Below are 18,873 nucleotides of genomic sequence, written 5' to 3'. Positions count from 1 at the left end.
AAGCATTCACTGCAGCAAATAAATGGAATACAATGTAAATAACTGTGTTAGTGTAGACAAACGTAAAGCATTCACTGCAGCAAATAACTGGAATACAGTGTAAACAACTGTGTGTGTGTAGACAAATGTTAAAGCATTCACTGCAGCAAATAACAGGAATACAATGTAAATAACTGTGTTAGTGTAGACAAATGCTAAAGCATTCACTGCAGCAAATAACTGGAATACAATGTAAATAACTGTGTGTGTGTGTAGACAAACGCTAAAGCATTCACTGCAGCAAATAACTGGAATACAATGTAAATAACTGTGTGTGTAGACAAATGTTAAAGCATTCACTGCTGCAATAACTGGAATACAATGTAAATAACAGTGTTAGTGTAGACAAACGTTAAAGCATTCACTGCAGCAAATAACTGGAATACAATGTAAATAACTGTGTATGTAGACAAACGTTAAGGCATTCACTGCAGCAAATAACTGGAATACAATGTAAATAACTGTGTGTGTGTAGACAAACGCTAAAGCATTCACTTCAGCAAATAACTGGAATACAATGTAAATAACTGTGTGTGTAGACAAACGTTAAAGCATCCACTGCAGCAAATAAACTGGAATACAATGTAAATAACTGTGTGTGTAGACAAACGTTAAAGCATTCAATGCAGCAAATAACTGGAATACAATGTAAATAACTGTGTGTGTGTAGACAAACGTTAAAGCATTCACTGCAGCAAATAACTGGAATACAATGTAAAACACTGTGTTAGTGTAGATAAATGTTAAAGCATTCACTGCAGCAAATAACTGGAATACAATGTAAATAACTGTGTTAGTGTAGACAAACGTTAAAGCATTCACTGCAGCAAATGACTGGAATACAATGTAAATAACTGTGTGTGTGCAGACAAATGCTAAAGCATTCACTGCAGCAAATAACTGGAATACAATGTAAATAACTGTGTGTGTGTAGACAAACGCTAAAGCATTCACTGCAGCAAATAACTGGAATACAATGAAAATAACTGTGTGTGTAGACAAACGTTAAAGCATTCACTGCAGCAATAACTGGAATACAATGTAAATAACTGTGTTAGTGTAGACAAACGTTAAAGCATTCACTGCAGCAAATAACTGGAATACAATCTAAATAACTGTGTGTGTAGACAAACGTTAAAGCATTCACTGCAGCAAATAACTGGAATACAATGTAAATAACTGTGTGTGTGCAGAAAAATGCTAAAGCATTCAATGCAGCAAATAACTGGAATTCAATGCAAATAATTGTGTTAGTGTAGACAACGCATTCACTGCAGAAAATAACTGGAATACAATGTAAATAACTGTGTTAGTGTAGACAAACGTTAAAGCATTCACTGCAGAAAATAACTGGAATACAATGTAAATAACTGTGGGTGTGTAGACAAACATTAAAGCATTCACTGCAGCAAATAACTAGAATACAGTGTAAATAACTGTGTGTGTGTGTAGACAAATTTTAAAGCATTCACTGCAGCAAATAACTGGAATACAATGTAAATAACTGTGTTAGTGTAGACAAATGTTAAAGCATTCACTGCAGCAAATAACTGGAATACAATGAAAATAACTGTGTGTGTAGACAAACGTTAAAGCATTCACTGCAACAAATAACTAGAATACAATGTAAATAACTGTGTTAGTGTAGACAAATGTTAAAGCATTCACTGCAGCAAATAACTGGAATACAATGTAAATAACTTTGTTAATGTAGACAAATGTTAAAGCATTCACTGCAGCAAATAACTGGAATACAATGGAAATAACTGTGTTAGTGTAGACAAATGTTAACGCATTCACTGCAGCAAATAACTGGAATACAATGTAAATAACTGTGTGTGTGTGTGTAGACGAATGTTAAAGCATTCACTGCAGCAAATATCTGGAATACAATGTAAATAACTGTGTGTGTGTAGACAAATGTTAAAGCATTCACTGCAGCAAATAACTGGAATACAATGCAAATAACTGTGTTAGTGTAGACAAACGTTAAAGCATTCACTGCAGCAAATAACTGGAATACAATGTAAATAACTGTGTGTGTGTAGACAAATGTTAAAGCATTCACTGCAGCAAATAACTGGAATACAATGTAAATAACTGTGTGTGTGTACACAAACGTTAAAGCATTCACTGCAGCAAATAACTGGAATACAATGTAAATAAATGGGTGTGTGTAGACAAACGTTAAAGCATTCGATGCAGCAAATAAACTGGAACACAATGTAAATAACTGTGTGTGTAGACAAACGTTAAAGCATTCACAACAGCAAATAACTGGAATACAATGAAAATAACTGTGTGTGTAGACAAATGTTAAAGCATTCACTGCAGCAAATAACTGGAATACAATGTAAATAACTGTGTGTGTAGACGAACATTAAAGCATTCACTGCAGCAAATAACTGGAATACAATGTAAATAACTGTGTGTGTGTAGACAAAAGTTAAAGCATTCACTGCAGCAAATAACTGGAATACAATGTAAATAACTGTGTGTGTGTAGACAAATGTTAAAGCATTCACTGCAGCAAATAACTGGAATACAATGTAAATAACTGTGTGTGTAGACAAACGTTAAAGCATTCACTGCAGCAAATAACTGGAATACAATGTAAATAACTGTGTGTGTGTAGACAAATGTTAAAGCATTCACTGCAGCAAATAACAGGAATACAATGTAAATAACTGTGTTAGTGTAGACAAACACTAAAGCATTCACTGCAGCAAATAAATGGAATACAATGTAAATAACTGTGTGTGTGTGTGTGTAGACAAATGTTAAAGCATTCACTGCAGTAAATAACTGTGTGTGTGTGTGTGTGTGTGTGTGCGCGTGTGTGTGTGCGCGCGCGTGTGCGTGCGTGTGCACGTGCATGTGTGCGTGTGCGTGTGCGTGTGTGTGTGTGTGTGTGTGTGTGTGTATGTGTATACAGACTCTTCTCTGAACCATCCAGAATGTGGCAGATTTTGCTTTCACTGGTTTCATATTCTAGAGCTTGCATATGGTGGGCAGTGATGTAATGTGACTCCCACAGACTATCTTACATCAGTTAATGTAAATATTTTCTAGGGCATGTGAGCCAGTCAGACAACATTTTTTAGTTCAAAAATGCACCCTAATATCTATAGTTTCGTTTTTTGCGAGGGAATTACCATAATAAAGGCATTCGTTTTAAGCATGTGTGACATATAAACACAAACGTGAAACTTCTGTTACAAAGATGAAAAAGCATGTTTAAAAGTTTAAATTTTGCACCATGGGTCGGGGGGGTATATAACCAGTAAAGCATGTAATATCAGTTCTCACACTAAACATGTACTGAGTAAGTGATGTGCATGGACATCAAAGTGTACTACCTAGTTTCAGTGTCTGAAAATGCTGATTTTTTTGTTGGTTTCTTTTAGAAAAAAATGATTGAAAGATTTGTGTAATATTCTTTCATAACAAAGCAAACACACATTAATTCTCAAGTATTTCCAGATAAAGAAATGTATGCTCAAAATCTAGCAAAGAATCTAAACATTATGTAGTTACACATATGTGACTAACTTCAAGGGGACAAAACTTCCGCATTAACAGAAGGAAGTTAACATTTGCCACCTTGCTTGTTCTTTGAAGCCAGGCAGATTAGTAACAGAGCATTGGTTTCCAGTCTGCCATGAAATCCTCACTTTCTAAAGCCCGACAACACTTTCACCCAGTGACCTTTTACGAGTTACTAAGGCAGTATGCACAACACATAGTTAATACTAATTTATTCAAACGTCTGAACAATTCACTTTCAAATGAACAAAAACAAACTTACACATCACTTTGGTGAGTATAAACCCTATCAAAAAGAGCTTCAGGTGCCATCCATTTTACAGGAAGCCGTCCCTAAAATCACAAAGAAGAGGAATCATGTATCTTAACAGTAGTAGCAGCATGGCAAACACATATTACTGAAACATTTCATTGTACTTTGCTCTAAAACTGCTGTTATGTGACTCTTCTTATGTAAACAGACTGCCTCAAGATTACAGAAAGATGATTACAAAATATGGCAAGATCTTTACTGGCACTAGTTTAAAAACTGTACACCTAAAACATGAAGCAGATAAATGGATTACTGCATGTATTTAAAAGAATCCATCATCCATCTCCTGTTACTTCTTTGGATTAAAGATTACGAAAAGGATCCCTTAAAACTGCAAGGCATAACAACACTTCAGAAAATGCTTTAAGGCAACACTTTTAAATGTATTTTTTTGTTTAATATAGATAACAAAGTTGCAAACTGTTTGCAAAAGGAGTGAAAAGCAAGTGACTTTTTTAACAGCCTATTTCCTGTGCATCCATGTTTGTTTGACCCCACAAATCTTTACAACAAAGGCCATCAGTGACTGGAGGCCAGACAGGTCATGTGGATGGGAAGGAAGTCACAAGAATGACTGCTTCTATGTGCAGGTCAAGCAAAGCAGAGGTACATGCTAAATGTTTTTTATGATGGCATACCTTATATTACTAGTATTCCACTTCAGTTGTAATGACTAACACAAGATGTTTCACTTGTTTTAATCAGTGTTAAGAATTGTGCTTTACCTTTTAGCTAGTATGCAATGTTACTTAGTAGCATTTTAAAGCAAGTTTCTTAACACTCTCTGCCTGCACAGAACCACAGAAGAGATGAACTACCAAAAACCAAATGCAACAGCCGAGTCTGATATCAGCACCCTTAAATTCCCAAATCAGACTATGTTGGCACACAGACCTGCTTGTTCTCAAACACAGCAATAAGCTCTTAATAGTGGCAAATAAACACAAAATAAGGAATGGCAAAAAGTTCTGTCTAATTTTTCCGGTCAAAGAAGAAAGAGATGCGCAAAAAAAAATTTTTTTTCAAATGGCCTGCATAAAATGTGGGACAAAATCTTGACTTGTAGACTTAAAGTATACCCACAAAACCATTAAGTAGACCATCTGAACAATAGGTTTTCTAGAGCTCTCCTGTGCAGGGTATCCAGAAACTGACATAATACAAAGGGATAGCCTTCTCCTGGCTGGACACGTTTTTTCACAGAATACATTGTTTTCCCACAGTCTGAGAATGGATCAAAAGTAATGACTTATGACAACTGCAGACAACCAGTTAAGCAGAATTTGCAGACACTGAGTTTTTACAAACATGAAATTGAGTGATTACAAAAGAACACAATTCAGAATAAACTTTTAAGAATCCCTACATACACACACAGGTTTATCACACAAAGGCAAAAAGGATAATGAATGTGTGAAAAGAGGGTCAGCAGAAGGGCAAAGCAACACATCTCTTGTCATCTTATCACTTGACAGTGATGGATTGAACTTTAGAAATCTGGATGTGTATAAACTTAAAAATATTTATTTTGTCCCCCCCTTCACTGACTGTCTTCTTCACTGTGTTGACTTATATGCTCTCCCACCAGCTGGACAGAGAGGAAAATGAGGTAAGTCATTATTGGTTATTAGTTTTCTTTTATTTTTATACAGTACCACCAGTCCTGACACATGCTTGGAGTGCAATGATGTCAAGGCAGACCTTTTGTCTGTGGACAAAGTCCCAGTGTGTTCACCAAACGTTTAGCAGGACTGAAGGCCCTAGGATCTACTCTGGCTGTAGATCAACAAAAATACCATTCCGTAGAAGAAACGAGCCAGCAAACTCCACCACTCCAACTGAGTCCTGAGGGACCAGGCCACCGATCAAACCCAGACAGATCCTTGTTTCCCTACATCACCGAACTGATAAAGAAGAAAAACAGACTCTGACACTGATGCTGTTTGGATAAATCCAAACTAGTGAGAGCAGGAACAACTGTTTAGAATATTACCAAACAGAAACATGAAAATTATAACTGCAGGAGGTGGTCAAACAATCACTGGTACATTAGTTGGTGGGGCATTAAGTTATTCAAAGATGAAGATGAAAAATCTAGGATGAGTATCCTGCGCCCCCCCCCCCAAAAAAAAAAATCATAATTAATACCGTATACAGTGGACTTCTTGCTACTAATGGAAACATTTTACTGTTTATCTGCAGACTTATGTCTGTACATCAAAGAGTGGAACTACAGGCAGCAAAATGAAATGAGGGATTTACCAAACCAGAACAAAAGGAAAGGAAAGAAAATGTTTTTCATCCTTACATTTATTCATCATTACTTGAGCAAGGGAAAATTAGTGCTCATATTATCTAACAGTGACAAATCAGTAACTGTCCATCAGGCTAGGTAATAAAATCATAAAAACCCTGAAATGCTAAAGATTATTTTAATTTCTTTATTTTTAATTAATTAATCTATTAACACATAACTCCTGAGCTATAAAAATTAGTTGCAGAAATAATCAGTACTATGGAGATAACATCAAATCACAAAAAACACTAGTAGTAGTAGTATATGACTAGTGACACAAGCGAAATGCAACGAGAGAAAAGGGCACAGGGTATGATAATGTCAGCCAACAGAAAAGTGCTGCTAAAATCAGAAGTGCCTTGAGAAGGAACTAGTGACACTTAGGACAGACAACAGTCATGACCAACAGCCAGTTAACAACTCATTTGTTCAGTGCTACTTAGGACCACTTTTGTTCTACAATGATGCCTGTTGATGAATGTGGACCTGCTCCCCACTAAACGTCTTGTGAGAAGGACTGTGGATGAAAGATGGAGGACTGACTTGTCTTTAGTAGTTTGTAAAATAGACCTCATACTGTGAAAAATTAATGAAAAAGGCAGATGTACATAAGAGCCTTGGTCTCAAATCTTTGCTAGTACAGTAAGGCTTCATAGACCTGCACTATCTAAAACAATGACAGGGTCACTAAAGCAGCAGTACAGAATGAAGAGAGTGCAGAGAAACCTTTAAAGTAGTACAGTAAGAAATTCCTAAAGCAATGCTAAGTACGGTGAGAAATTCTTGAAGGACTGCTAAGTTAGTAATAATCCTTCTGCAGACAATATCCACACAAACACAGTGACAGTCATAGACATACAGATATCAGATGAGGGCACATTTCTAAGCATGGACAAACAATGTGACAACCCAGTACTGCAACCAGGGAGTAAAGTAGGCAAAAGTACAGTTGTGTACACTTACCATAAATGTGGATGTCCAGGTGTATTCACTGTTAAAGTCATCACACTTGGCTTATCTGCCTGCAGGTAGCCCTCAGTCAGCCCGAATACCAGACACTTAGTATTTCTGCATCAGTTGCTGTCACTCCAGGTCTGATGTCAGGTCTTCAGGGGTATAAAAACAGGCAGCCGATGCCATTACATCAGTTTTTCTTGACCGAAATGTCAGGAGGCCCCCAATAGGGAGCTAAGCTATGGTGGAAAAAATCACCACCAGTAAAAAGTAAATACCAATATCCCTGCAAGGGGTGAGAGTATACAAAGAGAGGAGAGACAGAGAGCGAGAGAAGGGGGCTGGAGGGAGGGAAACCAGGACTGCAATAGTGAATACACTCGAACATCTACATTTATGGTAAGTGTACACAACTGTACTATGTTCTTCGTGTTTCACTGTTGCAGTCATCACACTTGGGTTGATTCCCAAAGCTGTAGAAAGGGTGGAGGTAGTTAAGAAGTGTTTGGGCTAGCTAGAATGCCCTGCAGGACTGCAGTTGCAAAACCCACCCTGGATTTGGAAAATATAGGCAGGTGGTAATGCTTGGTGAATGTGTGTACAGAACTCCAGGTAGCAGCATCCAGAATGTCCCTGGTAGGGACTCCCCTGAGGAATGCTGTAGAGGTAGAAGTTGCCCTAGTTGAATGTGTTCTGACCCCCTGAGGGGTTGGTTTCCCATGGTATTTGTAGCAGAAATGGATACAGTGTGCTATCCATTTGGAAATTGTCTGTTTTGAAATGGTTTTGCCCTCTGCCCCTGGTGCAAAACTGAGTAATAATTGGTCAGATTTCCTGAAGGGCTTAGTTCTATCCAGGTAGAATCTGAGCTGTCTGTGCACGTCCAAGGAGTGCAGGATCCTTTTCCCTTTATTTTGAGGATTAGGAAAGAAGGTTGGCAAATGGATAGACTGCTTGAGAGGTACGCTGGACACCATTTTGGGCATAAAGGAAGGATTAGTTCTGAGGGAGACCCTGTCAACATGAAAAATAATGAAGGGTTCCACTGCCATCAGTGCTTGTAGCTCAGACATTCTTCTCGCTGAAGTGATGGCCAGGAGCAATGCTGTTTATCAAGAGAGGAATTTTAAGTCTATTGATACTGCAGGCTCAAAAGGGGGTAGTGTGAGCTTTTCCAGTACAAAGTTAAGGTCCCAAGAAGGAATGGATGCTCTCCTTAGTGGCCTTAAGTTGTTTGCCCCTCTCGGGAACTGTTTGATGAGAGAGTGAGAGATTAGGGGTGGCTCAGAGTTGTAATGAGCCGAGATGGCAGAGGCATGAATCTTAATGGAGGAGAAGGAAAAGCTAGGATTAGAAGTAGGAAGAGTAGAGTTGTGTCCTCTCCTTTAGATTGAATCCAGGAGCAATACCTTTTCCACTTATCATAGGATTTCCTTGTACTGGGTCTTCTGGCTTCAAGAATGACGTCCAGCACCTGCTTGCTTAGGCTGGTCACTGGGGGAGAGTTCAAGGAATAAGCCAGGCTGCAAGATCTAGGGTTTGCAGTTGCGGATGCAAGATTTGTCCCCCCTGCTGAGTGAGCAGGGATGGGCTCTGGGGTAGTTGCCAGGGTGGTACCAGTGACAGGCTGTGCAGGAGTGGGTACCAGTGCTGGCGTGGCCAGTCCGGAGCAATCAAAATTGTCCTTGGTCTGTCCTGTCTTATCTTGAGCAATATTCTTGACAGAATGGGCATAGGGGAAAATGCACAGATTGAGAGGTGTACCCACTGGAAGGATAGGGCATCCACTTTCCAGGCCCTGCTGTGAGGAGTCCTAGTGCAGAATTTGCTGAGCTGGTGATTGCGGGGGGAATCAGAAGGCTGAAGGTGCTGGGCTCTAATTGCCACTCATGCGAGTCTAGAACATTTCTGCTCAAGTCATTTGCCTGTGAGTTTTGTTTTCCTGGCAGGAATTGAGCTTGCAGATGGACCTGCATGTCCAAGGCCGTGTTCCATAGGGCCATGGCTAGCCTGCAGAGTGGGTAAGAGTGGGTTCCCCCCTGTTTGTTGATGTACCAAATAACTGTGGTGTTGTCTGTTTTTATTAGCAGGGTTCCTGGTGAGAGCAGGGATCTGAATGCTGTTAGAGCATGCTGAACAGCTAGCATCTCTTTTTGGTTGATGTGCAGATGAATTTGACTTGGGCTCCAATGTCCCTGAATGCACTTGTCGTCCAGGTGTGCCCCCCAGGCATAGTCTGATGTGTCTGTGGTTAGGGTCTGGGCAACATGGGGTTGAGTAAAGGGCAGTCCCCTGTTGTGGTTGCATGCTGTTGTCCACCAAAAAAACTGTCCTTAGACAAGGTATGATAGGAATAACAGTTAACAGGTCCTGAGAATGTTGGTACCGAAGACTTTTTTAAGTACCACTGAAGTTTCCTCATATGCAGTCTGGCATATGGGATTAGCAGAATACATGAGGCCATGAACCCTAGGGCCTGCAGGATTTTCCTTGCAGATAGCTGGGTTCTGGTGGCTATTTGAGTGAAGTAGTCTGTCAGACAAGCTTGTATTTCTGGAGTAAGGAATGCCATCTGGGATGCTGTGCCCAAGCTTGCTCCCAGGAATATAATCTTTTGACTGGGGACTAGTTTTGATTTCTTTTCGTTGATGGTGTAACCCCAGGGAGGTTAGAAGGTTTTTTACAAATGTCAGGTGCTGCAACAGCATTTCCTGACTGTCTGCTTGAATCAGGCAGTCGTCCAAGTACGGGTAAATTTGAATTTTTCTTTGTCTGTGGTAGGCAATGGCTGGAGCCAGACATTTTGTGAATACTCAGAGCAGTGGATAAGCCAAAGGGAAGTGCAGAGAACTGATAATGCATAGATCCTGCCCTGAAGTGAAGATATTTCCTGCAAGAGTCCCTGATAGGGATGTGCAGATAGGCTTCTTTTACGTCTAGGGTGGCTAACCAGACATCTTTGGCCAGGATAGAAAGAAGCTGCTGCAGGGTGAGCATTATGAATTTTGGTACCACCAGGAAGGTGTTTAGAATGGAAAGATCTAGGATTGGGTGCCAAGTGCCCTCTTTTCTGGGTACCAGGAAAAGCCTGAAATAGAACCCTTGACCTATCTGTTCTGCATGAAACGGTTGAATTGCCCTTATAGAGAGCAGGGATTGAACTTGGTTTTGTGCCTCTGCTCACTGGTTTGGTGGAAGGTCTGGGAACCCTTTTGGGGTTGGCATTGAGTGGAAGTAAAATTTGTACTCCTGGGATACAATGCTGAGGACCCATCAGTCTTTGGTGATGGAAGTCCAGTTTTTTGCATGATGGGCAAGCTTTCCTCCTAGGGGCACAAGCAGTTGGACAGAGGTGGGGAGTGGAGTTGAGAAGTCATTGTGAATTCTTTCCATAAGGGGGAGGCTTAGCACTCCCTGTTTTTGAAGTGGAGGCTCTCCATTGCTTAGATCTCTGCATACCCTGAGACTGTAGTCTCAGAGGTCTGTTTCTCCTGGGTCTAGTTTGAGATGGCCTTGAGGGAGCTGGAAAGGACCAATGTTTCGAGGGGCAATGCCTACTGAATCTAGGAGGCTGTACTTGCAAGAAATTTTTGACTGTCTGCATAGATTTAGCTTTTTCTTCCATTTTTTTAAGAACCTCTTCTGCTTTGGTGCCAAACAGATTGTCCTTGTTCAAAGGAGCATCTAGTAATTTTGATTTGACATGGTCTGGCAAGGTCTGCTCCTTAAGCCAAGCATGTCTTCCCAGTACAGAACCAGTGACTGCTGCCCTGCAAAATGCTTCTAGGGCATCAAAGCCACATTGAAAAGTATGCTTGCTGACTTGGCTTGCAGAATGCATAAGCTCCTGTAATTCTTTATTTTCTGCACAGTCTGTAAAGGTACCTATTTTTTCCTTAATAAGTTCCATAATATGTTGTTGGTACTTCAGCATGTGAAACTGGCAATTCAATGCCCTAATGGCGACAGTTACAGAGGTGTATAGAGGTGTATACTTTCCTACCCCATTTGTCTAGAGCTCTGAAATCTCTGTCCAAAGGGGTGGGATTCTTAGCTGTAGTTGCTTTGATACCTTTAGTCCCCTGGGAGATGACCTCTGGGTCAGCAGTAGGATTTTTGAAAAGGAATTTGTGAGACTCAGGAACTCTTAGTACCTGTCTGGTTTCCTAGGAGTAGGAAGTAAGGTATCAGGAGTTAAACTGGATTCCATAAAAACATCATCCACAACATCCAGGACTGGGGGTATTGCTAAAGGCCTATGCTGTGGCAAATCTAGAAATTCTCTGAGTCTCTTTTTGGACTGAGGATAGTCTTGGCATTCCCAGTGGAAATGCTCTCTTAAAGTATGCAAGGTTTCACCGAAAGAAAAATCCTCTGGAGGAGAAACAGAGGGAATGGATTCCTTTGCATCTGAATCCTCATAAGCAGATAAAGGCATGTCTTCACACTCAGATACCTCAGAGTCGTTGGACTCTGTCTGTTAAAGCTGTTGGGGACAGGTCTCTTTTTCTCTTAGCAGGGGAAGGCTGACTTCCCCTATCAGCATAGTAAGGTCTTCTGCCATTTTAAGCATTTGATGTTGTGGCAAGGAAGCAGGTGGATGAATTTGGTTCGTCGGTTTTTTAGACCTGGCGCTTACTCTTGGCCTTAGAAACTTGGTAGTTTCAGACAGAACTGAAGATGTGAAAGTCGTCAGTTTGTGTTGAATATTGGTAGTGCGAAGAACTTCCTCAGAAGCCGGTGCCTGCTCCGCGGCTCCAGACCCATGCAAGGTAGAGACATCCACAGGTTCCATAGTCAAAGAAGAGTCTTGCGGCATACCAGACTCTGAACGGGTCTCAGTATAGGCCTGAGAATCCACTGAAGCGGGCATCAGGGGCTGCAAAAGCGCCTCACTGAGTACGAGCGAACTGGTGACTAGCTTAATGGAAGCATCGTCATCAGTTTTGGACCTGTGCATTCTGTCTCTGTCTTTATCCTTACGTTTTTTCCGAAGATCGGTAGTCGGATGGTTTACCAAAGCCATTTCGGAATATGGAGATCGAGAATGAAAGTATTTAGCAACAATAAGGGCCAACGACAAATAGTTCAGGTGTTGAACAAGGCACAAAACCAACAGCGAGGTACATCGGGGTCTGGGCCTAAACAGGTGACGCATTAAGAATGGAAATCTCGGTGTGGTATTTGCTTTCCACAGGCAAGACAATTGTTAACTTTTTCTGACATTGGTTAGAGCAAGAAAAAAGAATCCCCAATGGGGTACTTAGCTTTAGAAGACTTCAGGATAATTCAATTTGGAAAAGAAAACTCAGCTAGCGGCCGACTGACACTCGTGCAAACTGCTTCTGCTTGGCTCCTTGGCAAGAAAGACTGATGTAATGGTGTCGGCTGCCTGTTTTTAAACCCCTGACATCAGACCTGGAGAGACAGCAACCAGTGCAGAAATGCTAAGTCTCTGGTAATCGGGCTGACTTAGGGCTACCTGCAAGCAGATAACCCAAGTGTGATGACTACAACAGCGAAACACGAAGAACATCATTATTTCATAAGGAAGCTGGCCTTTGCTGTCTCCTGAAAGATAAAAACCTTAGCTGACCATGAACTGGAATTAGCTTCAAGAATGAAACAACAGTGCATCCTAAAACAGGTACTATACCTCGGAACACTAAGAAAGGCTGCTTCTACACTAAAGATTGGATCTTCCAACAACTTTCTCCCAGATGTGAAGGCTACGAGAAAAGTATTCTATGATTAAAATGTTACATTTGTACAAGATACTGCTTAAAGAATGATGGGCTTCCTTGTCAATAGTGGTGAAATATTTAAGCTGTGTCCATAAATGTTGCTTGAGTTTAAAAATTAGTCAGTTGTTTCCATTCCTGTACTCCCTCGGAGCTACTGGTTTAGTGTAAAAACAGTCATTAATTAATTGATTTATATTATTATTATGTAATGATTATCGATGTAATAGATAATTGTGATATGTATTTATTAGGGGATGTAACACAAATTATCAGATCAGTTGAAGGTGAAAGGCAGATATACCAGATCTTTAATAAATCAATAAAGAAAGTACAGTTTTGTACCTACCATAAATGTAGATGTTCGAGTGTAAACACTGCTGCAGTCATTACACTTGGGTTATCCTGCCATCAGGCGGTTCCCCAGTCAGCCTGAGTTCCAAAGTCTTGGTCAGGCGTCGGTTGCTGTCGCCTCCTCCCTGACGTCAGTGTGACAGGGGTATATAAGATGCAGCCGACGCCATTTTCTTCAGTTTTTCTTGCACCAGATGTCAGGTGCCCCCAAATAGGTAGAAAATTCAAATTGCTAGTAAAGTATACATAAGAAAAGCAAACAACAATTTTCAGTTACCAGCAAATACTCCCCATAGATAGTAAAGGGTAGAGGACATAGGTACGTACCAGCAAGTAAGAGGGGAAGGAGGGAGGGTAACCTGGACTGCAGCAGTGTATACACTCGAACATCTACATTTATGGTAGGTACAAAACTGTACTATGTTCATCGTGTTACACTGCTGCAGTCATTACACTTGGGTGGAATCCCAAAGCTGAGGTAGGGTGGCTGGTTCTATAAGGCATTAGGGGTGGCTATAAGGCCCTGCAGCACAGCAGTGGCGAAGCCAGCTCTGGATTTGGAGTATAAAGGCAAATGGTAATGCTCGGTGAAGGTATGCACAGAACTCCATGTTGCTGCTTCCAAAATATCCTTGGTAAGTACTCCTCTGAGGTAGGCAGTTAAAGTGGCTATTGCCCTGGTGGAGTGAGATCTAATGTTGCTAGGTACAAGTTTCCCATGGTGTGATAGCAGAAACATATACAATGTCCTATCCATTTAGAAATAGTCTGTTTTGAAATGGCTTTTCCCTGTGCTCCTGCAGCATATGCTACCAATAATTGCTCAGATTTTCTGAAAGCTTTGGTTTTGTCCAAGTAGAAGCGTAACTGCCTGTGAATGTCCAAAGAATGCAGTAGTCTCTCCCCTTTATTCTGTGGTTTTGGATAAAAAGTTGGGAAGTGAATTGTTTGGTTTAGAGCCACACTTGATACCACCTTTGGCATAAATGTAGGGTTAGTTCTTAAAGACACCCTGTCCTGGTGGAAAATGAGGAAAGGTTCCACTGCCATTAGTGCCTGTAATTCTGAAACTCTTTGTTCATAGGTTCATAGGTTCATACTAGGCTATCTGCCCTAGGGCATTTATTAGCCTAGCCAGAGTTGTGTGGCTTTCACCACCCCTTAGGTTGAAGAATACTATACCCATTAGTTTGCCGTGCCTCTGTCCAGCAGTGATACAGAGATGATCCCCGGGGTAAACCTACAATCTCCCATCCACTGGTCAAGATTCCTCTTGAACAGAGCCAGCGAGGTGCTCTGTCTCACATGGACTGGGATTCTGTTCCACAGCATAGGGAGTCTCTGGGTGATGAATCTGTCCCTCCAGCATGTCCTATTTATATCCGTGTTGAGGTTTAAGTCGCTTGCTCTTGTAGCTCTGGTGGATTTGGATTTTTTGAGGTGGAGCATGTCCATTTATTCCGGGTTGGACATGGCCTTGTATGTCAGGCACAGGTCACCTCTGAGCAAACGGTATGTGACTGAATAGAGCTGGAGTTTCTTCAGTCGGGCAGCATATGGCATATTTTTGAGCCCCTTTATCCTTTTGTTGAGGAACTTTTGGGGTCTTTCCAATTGCTGCAGGTGTCGGGTAAGATACATTCTGAATGGGGCATTGTACTCAATCATTGGTCTGATAAGTGAAGAGTACAGGGGAACAATGACCTCCCTTGATCTGGAAGTGAAATCCCTTCATAATCAGGTGGGCAATATAGAAGGTCCTCCTAACCACTATGGCAATGTGAGTGTCAAAAGAAAGGTTACTGTCAACTTGGGTCCCCAGGTCCCTGATAACTTCTGATAACTTCTTCTGTGCTTAATGGATTGCCACCTATGTGGTAACTTGGGGTTACCTTGTTTTTACCAAAGGGTATGACTATACATTTTTTGGTGTTTAGCTTAAGGCCATGGCTCTGGCACCAGTTATCCGTTTCTATGAGACCTCTCTGAAGGATATCTGTGTCTGATGGATTTTCAACTATGGCGCCCAGTTTGCAGTCATCTGCAAACTTTGTCAGCCACAATCCTCCTATGTTTGCCTGCACTTCTGAAAAGTAGATGCCGAACAAGAGGGGGCCCAGGACTGAGCCCTGTGGGACACCACTTGTGACCGGCTTGGAGTCTGACATGGCACCAGCAACTCTAACCCTGTGGGTTCTGTCCTTGAGCCAGTTTGCAAACCATCTTGTGACATATGGGTTTACATTTAAGCTGGTGAGCTTTTCTATGATACCCGAGTGGGGTATTGTGTCGAAAGCTTTTGCAAGGTCAAGGTAGGCTGTGTGAACTGCCTTACCCTCATCAATGGCCTTGGTGACTGTTTCAAAAAAGTCGACCAAGTTCAAGAGGCATGATCTGCCCTTGACAAAGCCGATGTTATTGCCAGCAGCAGAGCAGTTTTCCAAGAGATATATTTTAATTCTGCTGTGTTAGCTGGCTCAAAAGGAGGTAAAGTTAATTTTTCCAAAACGAAGTTGAGGTCCCAAGTTGGAGTAGGTGCTCTACGGGGCGGTATTATGTTTTTAGACCCTCTGAGGTACTGTTTGAGCAAAGGATTAGAGAAAATTGGTGGATCCGTGTTGTAATGAGCAGAAATGGCAGAGGCATGTATCTTGATGGATGAAAAGGAGAGGCCCTTGTCCAGCATCTCAGTTAAATATTGTAGAATCTGAGGAATGTTTGGGACAAGAGCGTCAAGGCTGTGAGCCTGGTTCCAGGCACAGAATCTCTTCCATTTATCCGAATAGGCTTTCCTGGTACTAGTCCTTCTGGCCTCCAGAATGACATCCATAACAGCTTTGGAGAGAGGCATTGCTTGCTTGACTAAGGAATTTTCCATGCAGCTAGTTTTAAGGTCTTTAGCTGGCTGTGACGTATCTGATTGTTGTGCTGAGTCAGCAAATGAGGGATATGAGGCAAAATCCAGTGTGGTTCTTGTGCTAAGTTCTTTAAGATTGGGTACCAGTGCTGGCGTGGCCAGTCTGGTGCTATCAGGATCATCTTTGGCTCTTCTTGCCTGGCTTTTATGAGTACCTTTGGAAGGAGAGGTAGAGGTGGGAAAGCATATACTTGCAGGTTTTTCCAGCTGAATGAGAGGGCATCCACTTTCCATGCTTGTGGATGGTAACTCCTTGTGCAGAATTTCTGTAGCTGGCAGTTCATTGGGGATGCAAACAGATCTATGTCTGGGCTCCACCATTTTTGTGTTATCATTCTGAATATTTGTGGATTCAATTCCCATTCGTGGGGATCCATGATGTTTCTGCTTAAGTCGTCTGCCAGTGTGTTTTTCTCTCCTGGCAGGAATTATGCTTGCAGATGAACTTGGTAGTCTAGAACTGTGTTCCACAAGGTCATGGCTTTTGTCTGCAGAGGGGGTAGGAGTGTGTGCCCCCTTGCTTGTTTATGTACCACATAACTGTGGTGTTGTCTGTCTTTAGCAATAGTTGTCCTGGATGCAGCAGGTCCTTGAAAGCTGTAAGGGCATTTTGTACCGCTAGCATCTTTTTTTGATTGATGTGAAGATGCCTTTGTTCTGTGGGCCACTCGTCCTGAATACATTTTCCTGCCATGTGTGCTCCCCAGGCGTAATCCGATGCATCTGTTGTCAGTGTTTGCCTGGCTGTGGGTTGAATAAAAAGTTGTCCCTTGTTGAGGTGACAAGCTTGAGCCCACCATCGAAACTCCTGTTGAAGGCAAGGAATTAGTGGTATAACTGTTTCCAAACTTTGACAGTGTTGAGACCATACACCCTTTAGGTACCATTGTAGTTTCCTCATATGCAGTCTGGCATATGGAATTAGTAGTATGCAAGATGCCATGTAACCCAAGGCCTGCAGAATTTTTCTTGCAGGGAGTTGGGTCTTTGTTGCCATCAATTGAAAGTATTGAGTCAGTTGTCCTTGCTTGTCTGGCATGAGATAAGCCATCTGGGCCATTGTGTTCAAGCTGGCACCCAGGAATATTATTTATTTTATTATTTTACATTTGTTGACCGGGCTAGTCTAGCTGGATATATTTCCATTTTCAGTAGAGGCCCGGGGAGAAAAGCTCCACACAAAATACAACAAAATAACAGGTTAGCCAAAAACTAATTAATTGATAGAATCAAAAAAAACAAGAAATAGACAAGCCATACAATTGTATAATGTCAAAAATACCAAGAGAGAATATTATCTCTTGTGAGGGCACTAGTTTTGATTTCTTTTTGTTTACTGTGTACCCCAGGCAACTTAATAACTTTTTTATGAACGCCAGATGCTTTAGAAGAATGTCCTTGCTCTCTGCTTGAATCAGGCAGTCGTCCAGGTATGGATGAATTTGAATTCCTTTCTGTTTGCAAAATGCAATTACTGGTGCCAGTCACTTTGTGAAAACCCTGGGTGCAGTAGATAAGCCAAAGGGCAGTGCAGAGAATTGATAGTGCATTGAACCAGCTATGAATCTGAGGTATCTTCTGCAGTTTTGTCTGATAGGGACATGCAGGGTATGCCTCCTTGAGGTCCAAGGTCACGAGCCAAGCTTTCTTGCTCAGCATGGGAAGAAGCTGCTGTAGTGTCAACATTTTGAATTTTGGAACATCCAGGTAAGTGTTTAGAGAAGAAAGATCCAGAATGGGCCTCCAGGCTTTGTTCTTTCTGGGAACCAGAAAGAGTCTTGAGTAAAATCCTTGTCCTTGCTCCTGTGGTGGTACCTTTTGAATGTCCATGAGTGCTGTAATTTGTTTTTGAGCCTCTGCCCATTGATTTGGTGGCAGATTTGGCATTCCTTTTAACCTTGGCAGAGTGTGAAAATGGAACCTGTAACCTTGAGATACAATGTTGAGAACCCATTTGTCTTTGGTGATCCAATGCCAATTGTGATAGAAAAGTGCCAGTTTTCCTCCTAAGGGGGCTGCCAAGAGAGAGCTGTTTGGCAGCTGTAGTGGGAAGTCATTGAGGCTGCTTTTTATATGGTTGGGGCCTGTCTTCCCCTTCTTTCTGGCCTGGTGCACCCCATTGTCGAGGCCTATAAGGACCTTGTGGTTGACCTCTACCTCTTGGATGTCTATATCTGCCCCTTTGAGGTCTGTCTGTAACTGGAAAGGACCAATTCTTTGTTGAGCAATTTCTGCTAAATCGAGGAGGCTGAGCCTGTAAGTAATCCTTCACCGTTTGCACAGATTTTACCTTATCCTCCATTTTCTTTAATACCTCTTCTACCTTAACTCCAAATAACACATCCTGCTGCAAAGGTGCATCCAATAATTTTGCTTTAACATGATCTGGTAACGTATGTTCTTTTAACCAAGCATGTCTTTTAATGACTGAGCCTGTAACTGCTGTTCTACAGGAGGCCTCTAAAGAATCAAAACCACATTGCAAAGTATGTTTTCCCACTTGTTCAGCTGCACGCAATAAATCCTGCATTTCTTTAAAATTAGGAGGATCTGAATCTGGAAGCATTTTTTTGTTTCAACTGAGACATCAAAAATTGCTGATATCTTAGCATGTGAAACTGGCAATTTAAGGCTCTCATTGCTAAAGTTGCAGACGTATATACTTTCTTTCCCCATCTGTCTAATGCTCTGGAATCTCTGTCAGAGGGAACTG

General features: G+C 41.5%; 1 protein-coding gene across 9 annotated transcripts in view; it reads right to left on the bottom strand.

Annotated features, from left to right (window-relative positions):
* The window catches only part of FGFR2 (fibroblast growth factor receptor 2), a 490,361-nt gene that overhangs the window by 62,656 nt on the left and 408,832 nt on the right, over positions 1-18,873 (bottom strand). For all 9 annotated transcript variants that reach the window (XM_044056062.1, XM_044056068.1, XM_044056067.1 and 6 more), the window contains one exon: positions 3,848-3,918. In XM_044056062.1, coding sequence (XP_043911997.1) covers positions 3,848-3,918 — 71 coding nt within the window. The remainder of the gene's footprint in view (positions 1-3,847; positions 3,919-18,873) is intronic.

Source organism: Protopterus annectens, chromosome 14.part0, assembly GCF_019279795.1.
Source record: "Protopterus annectens isolate FY-2018-M chromosome 14.part0, PAN1.0, whole genome shotgun sequence".
Classification (NCBI taxonomy): Eukaryota; Metazoa; Chordata; order Ceratodontiformes; family Protopteridae; genus Protopterus; species Protopterus annectens.
The sequence above is the reverse complement of the archived record's forward strand: the minus strand, read 5'-3'. Positions and strand labels throughout refer to the sequence as shown.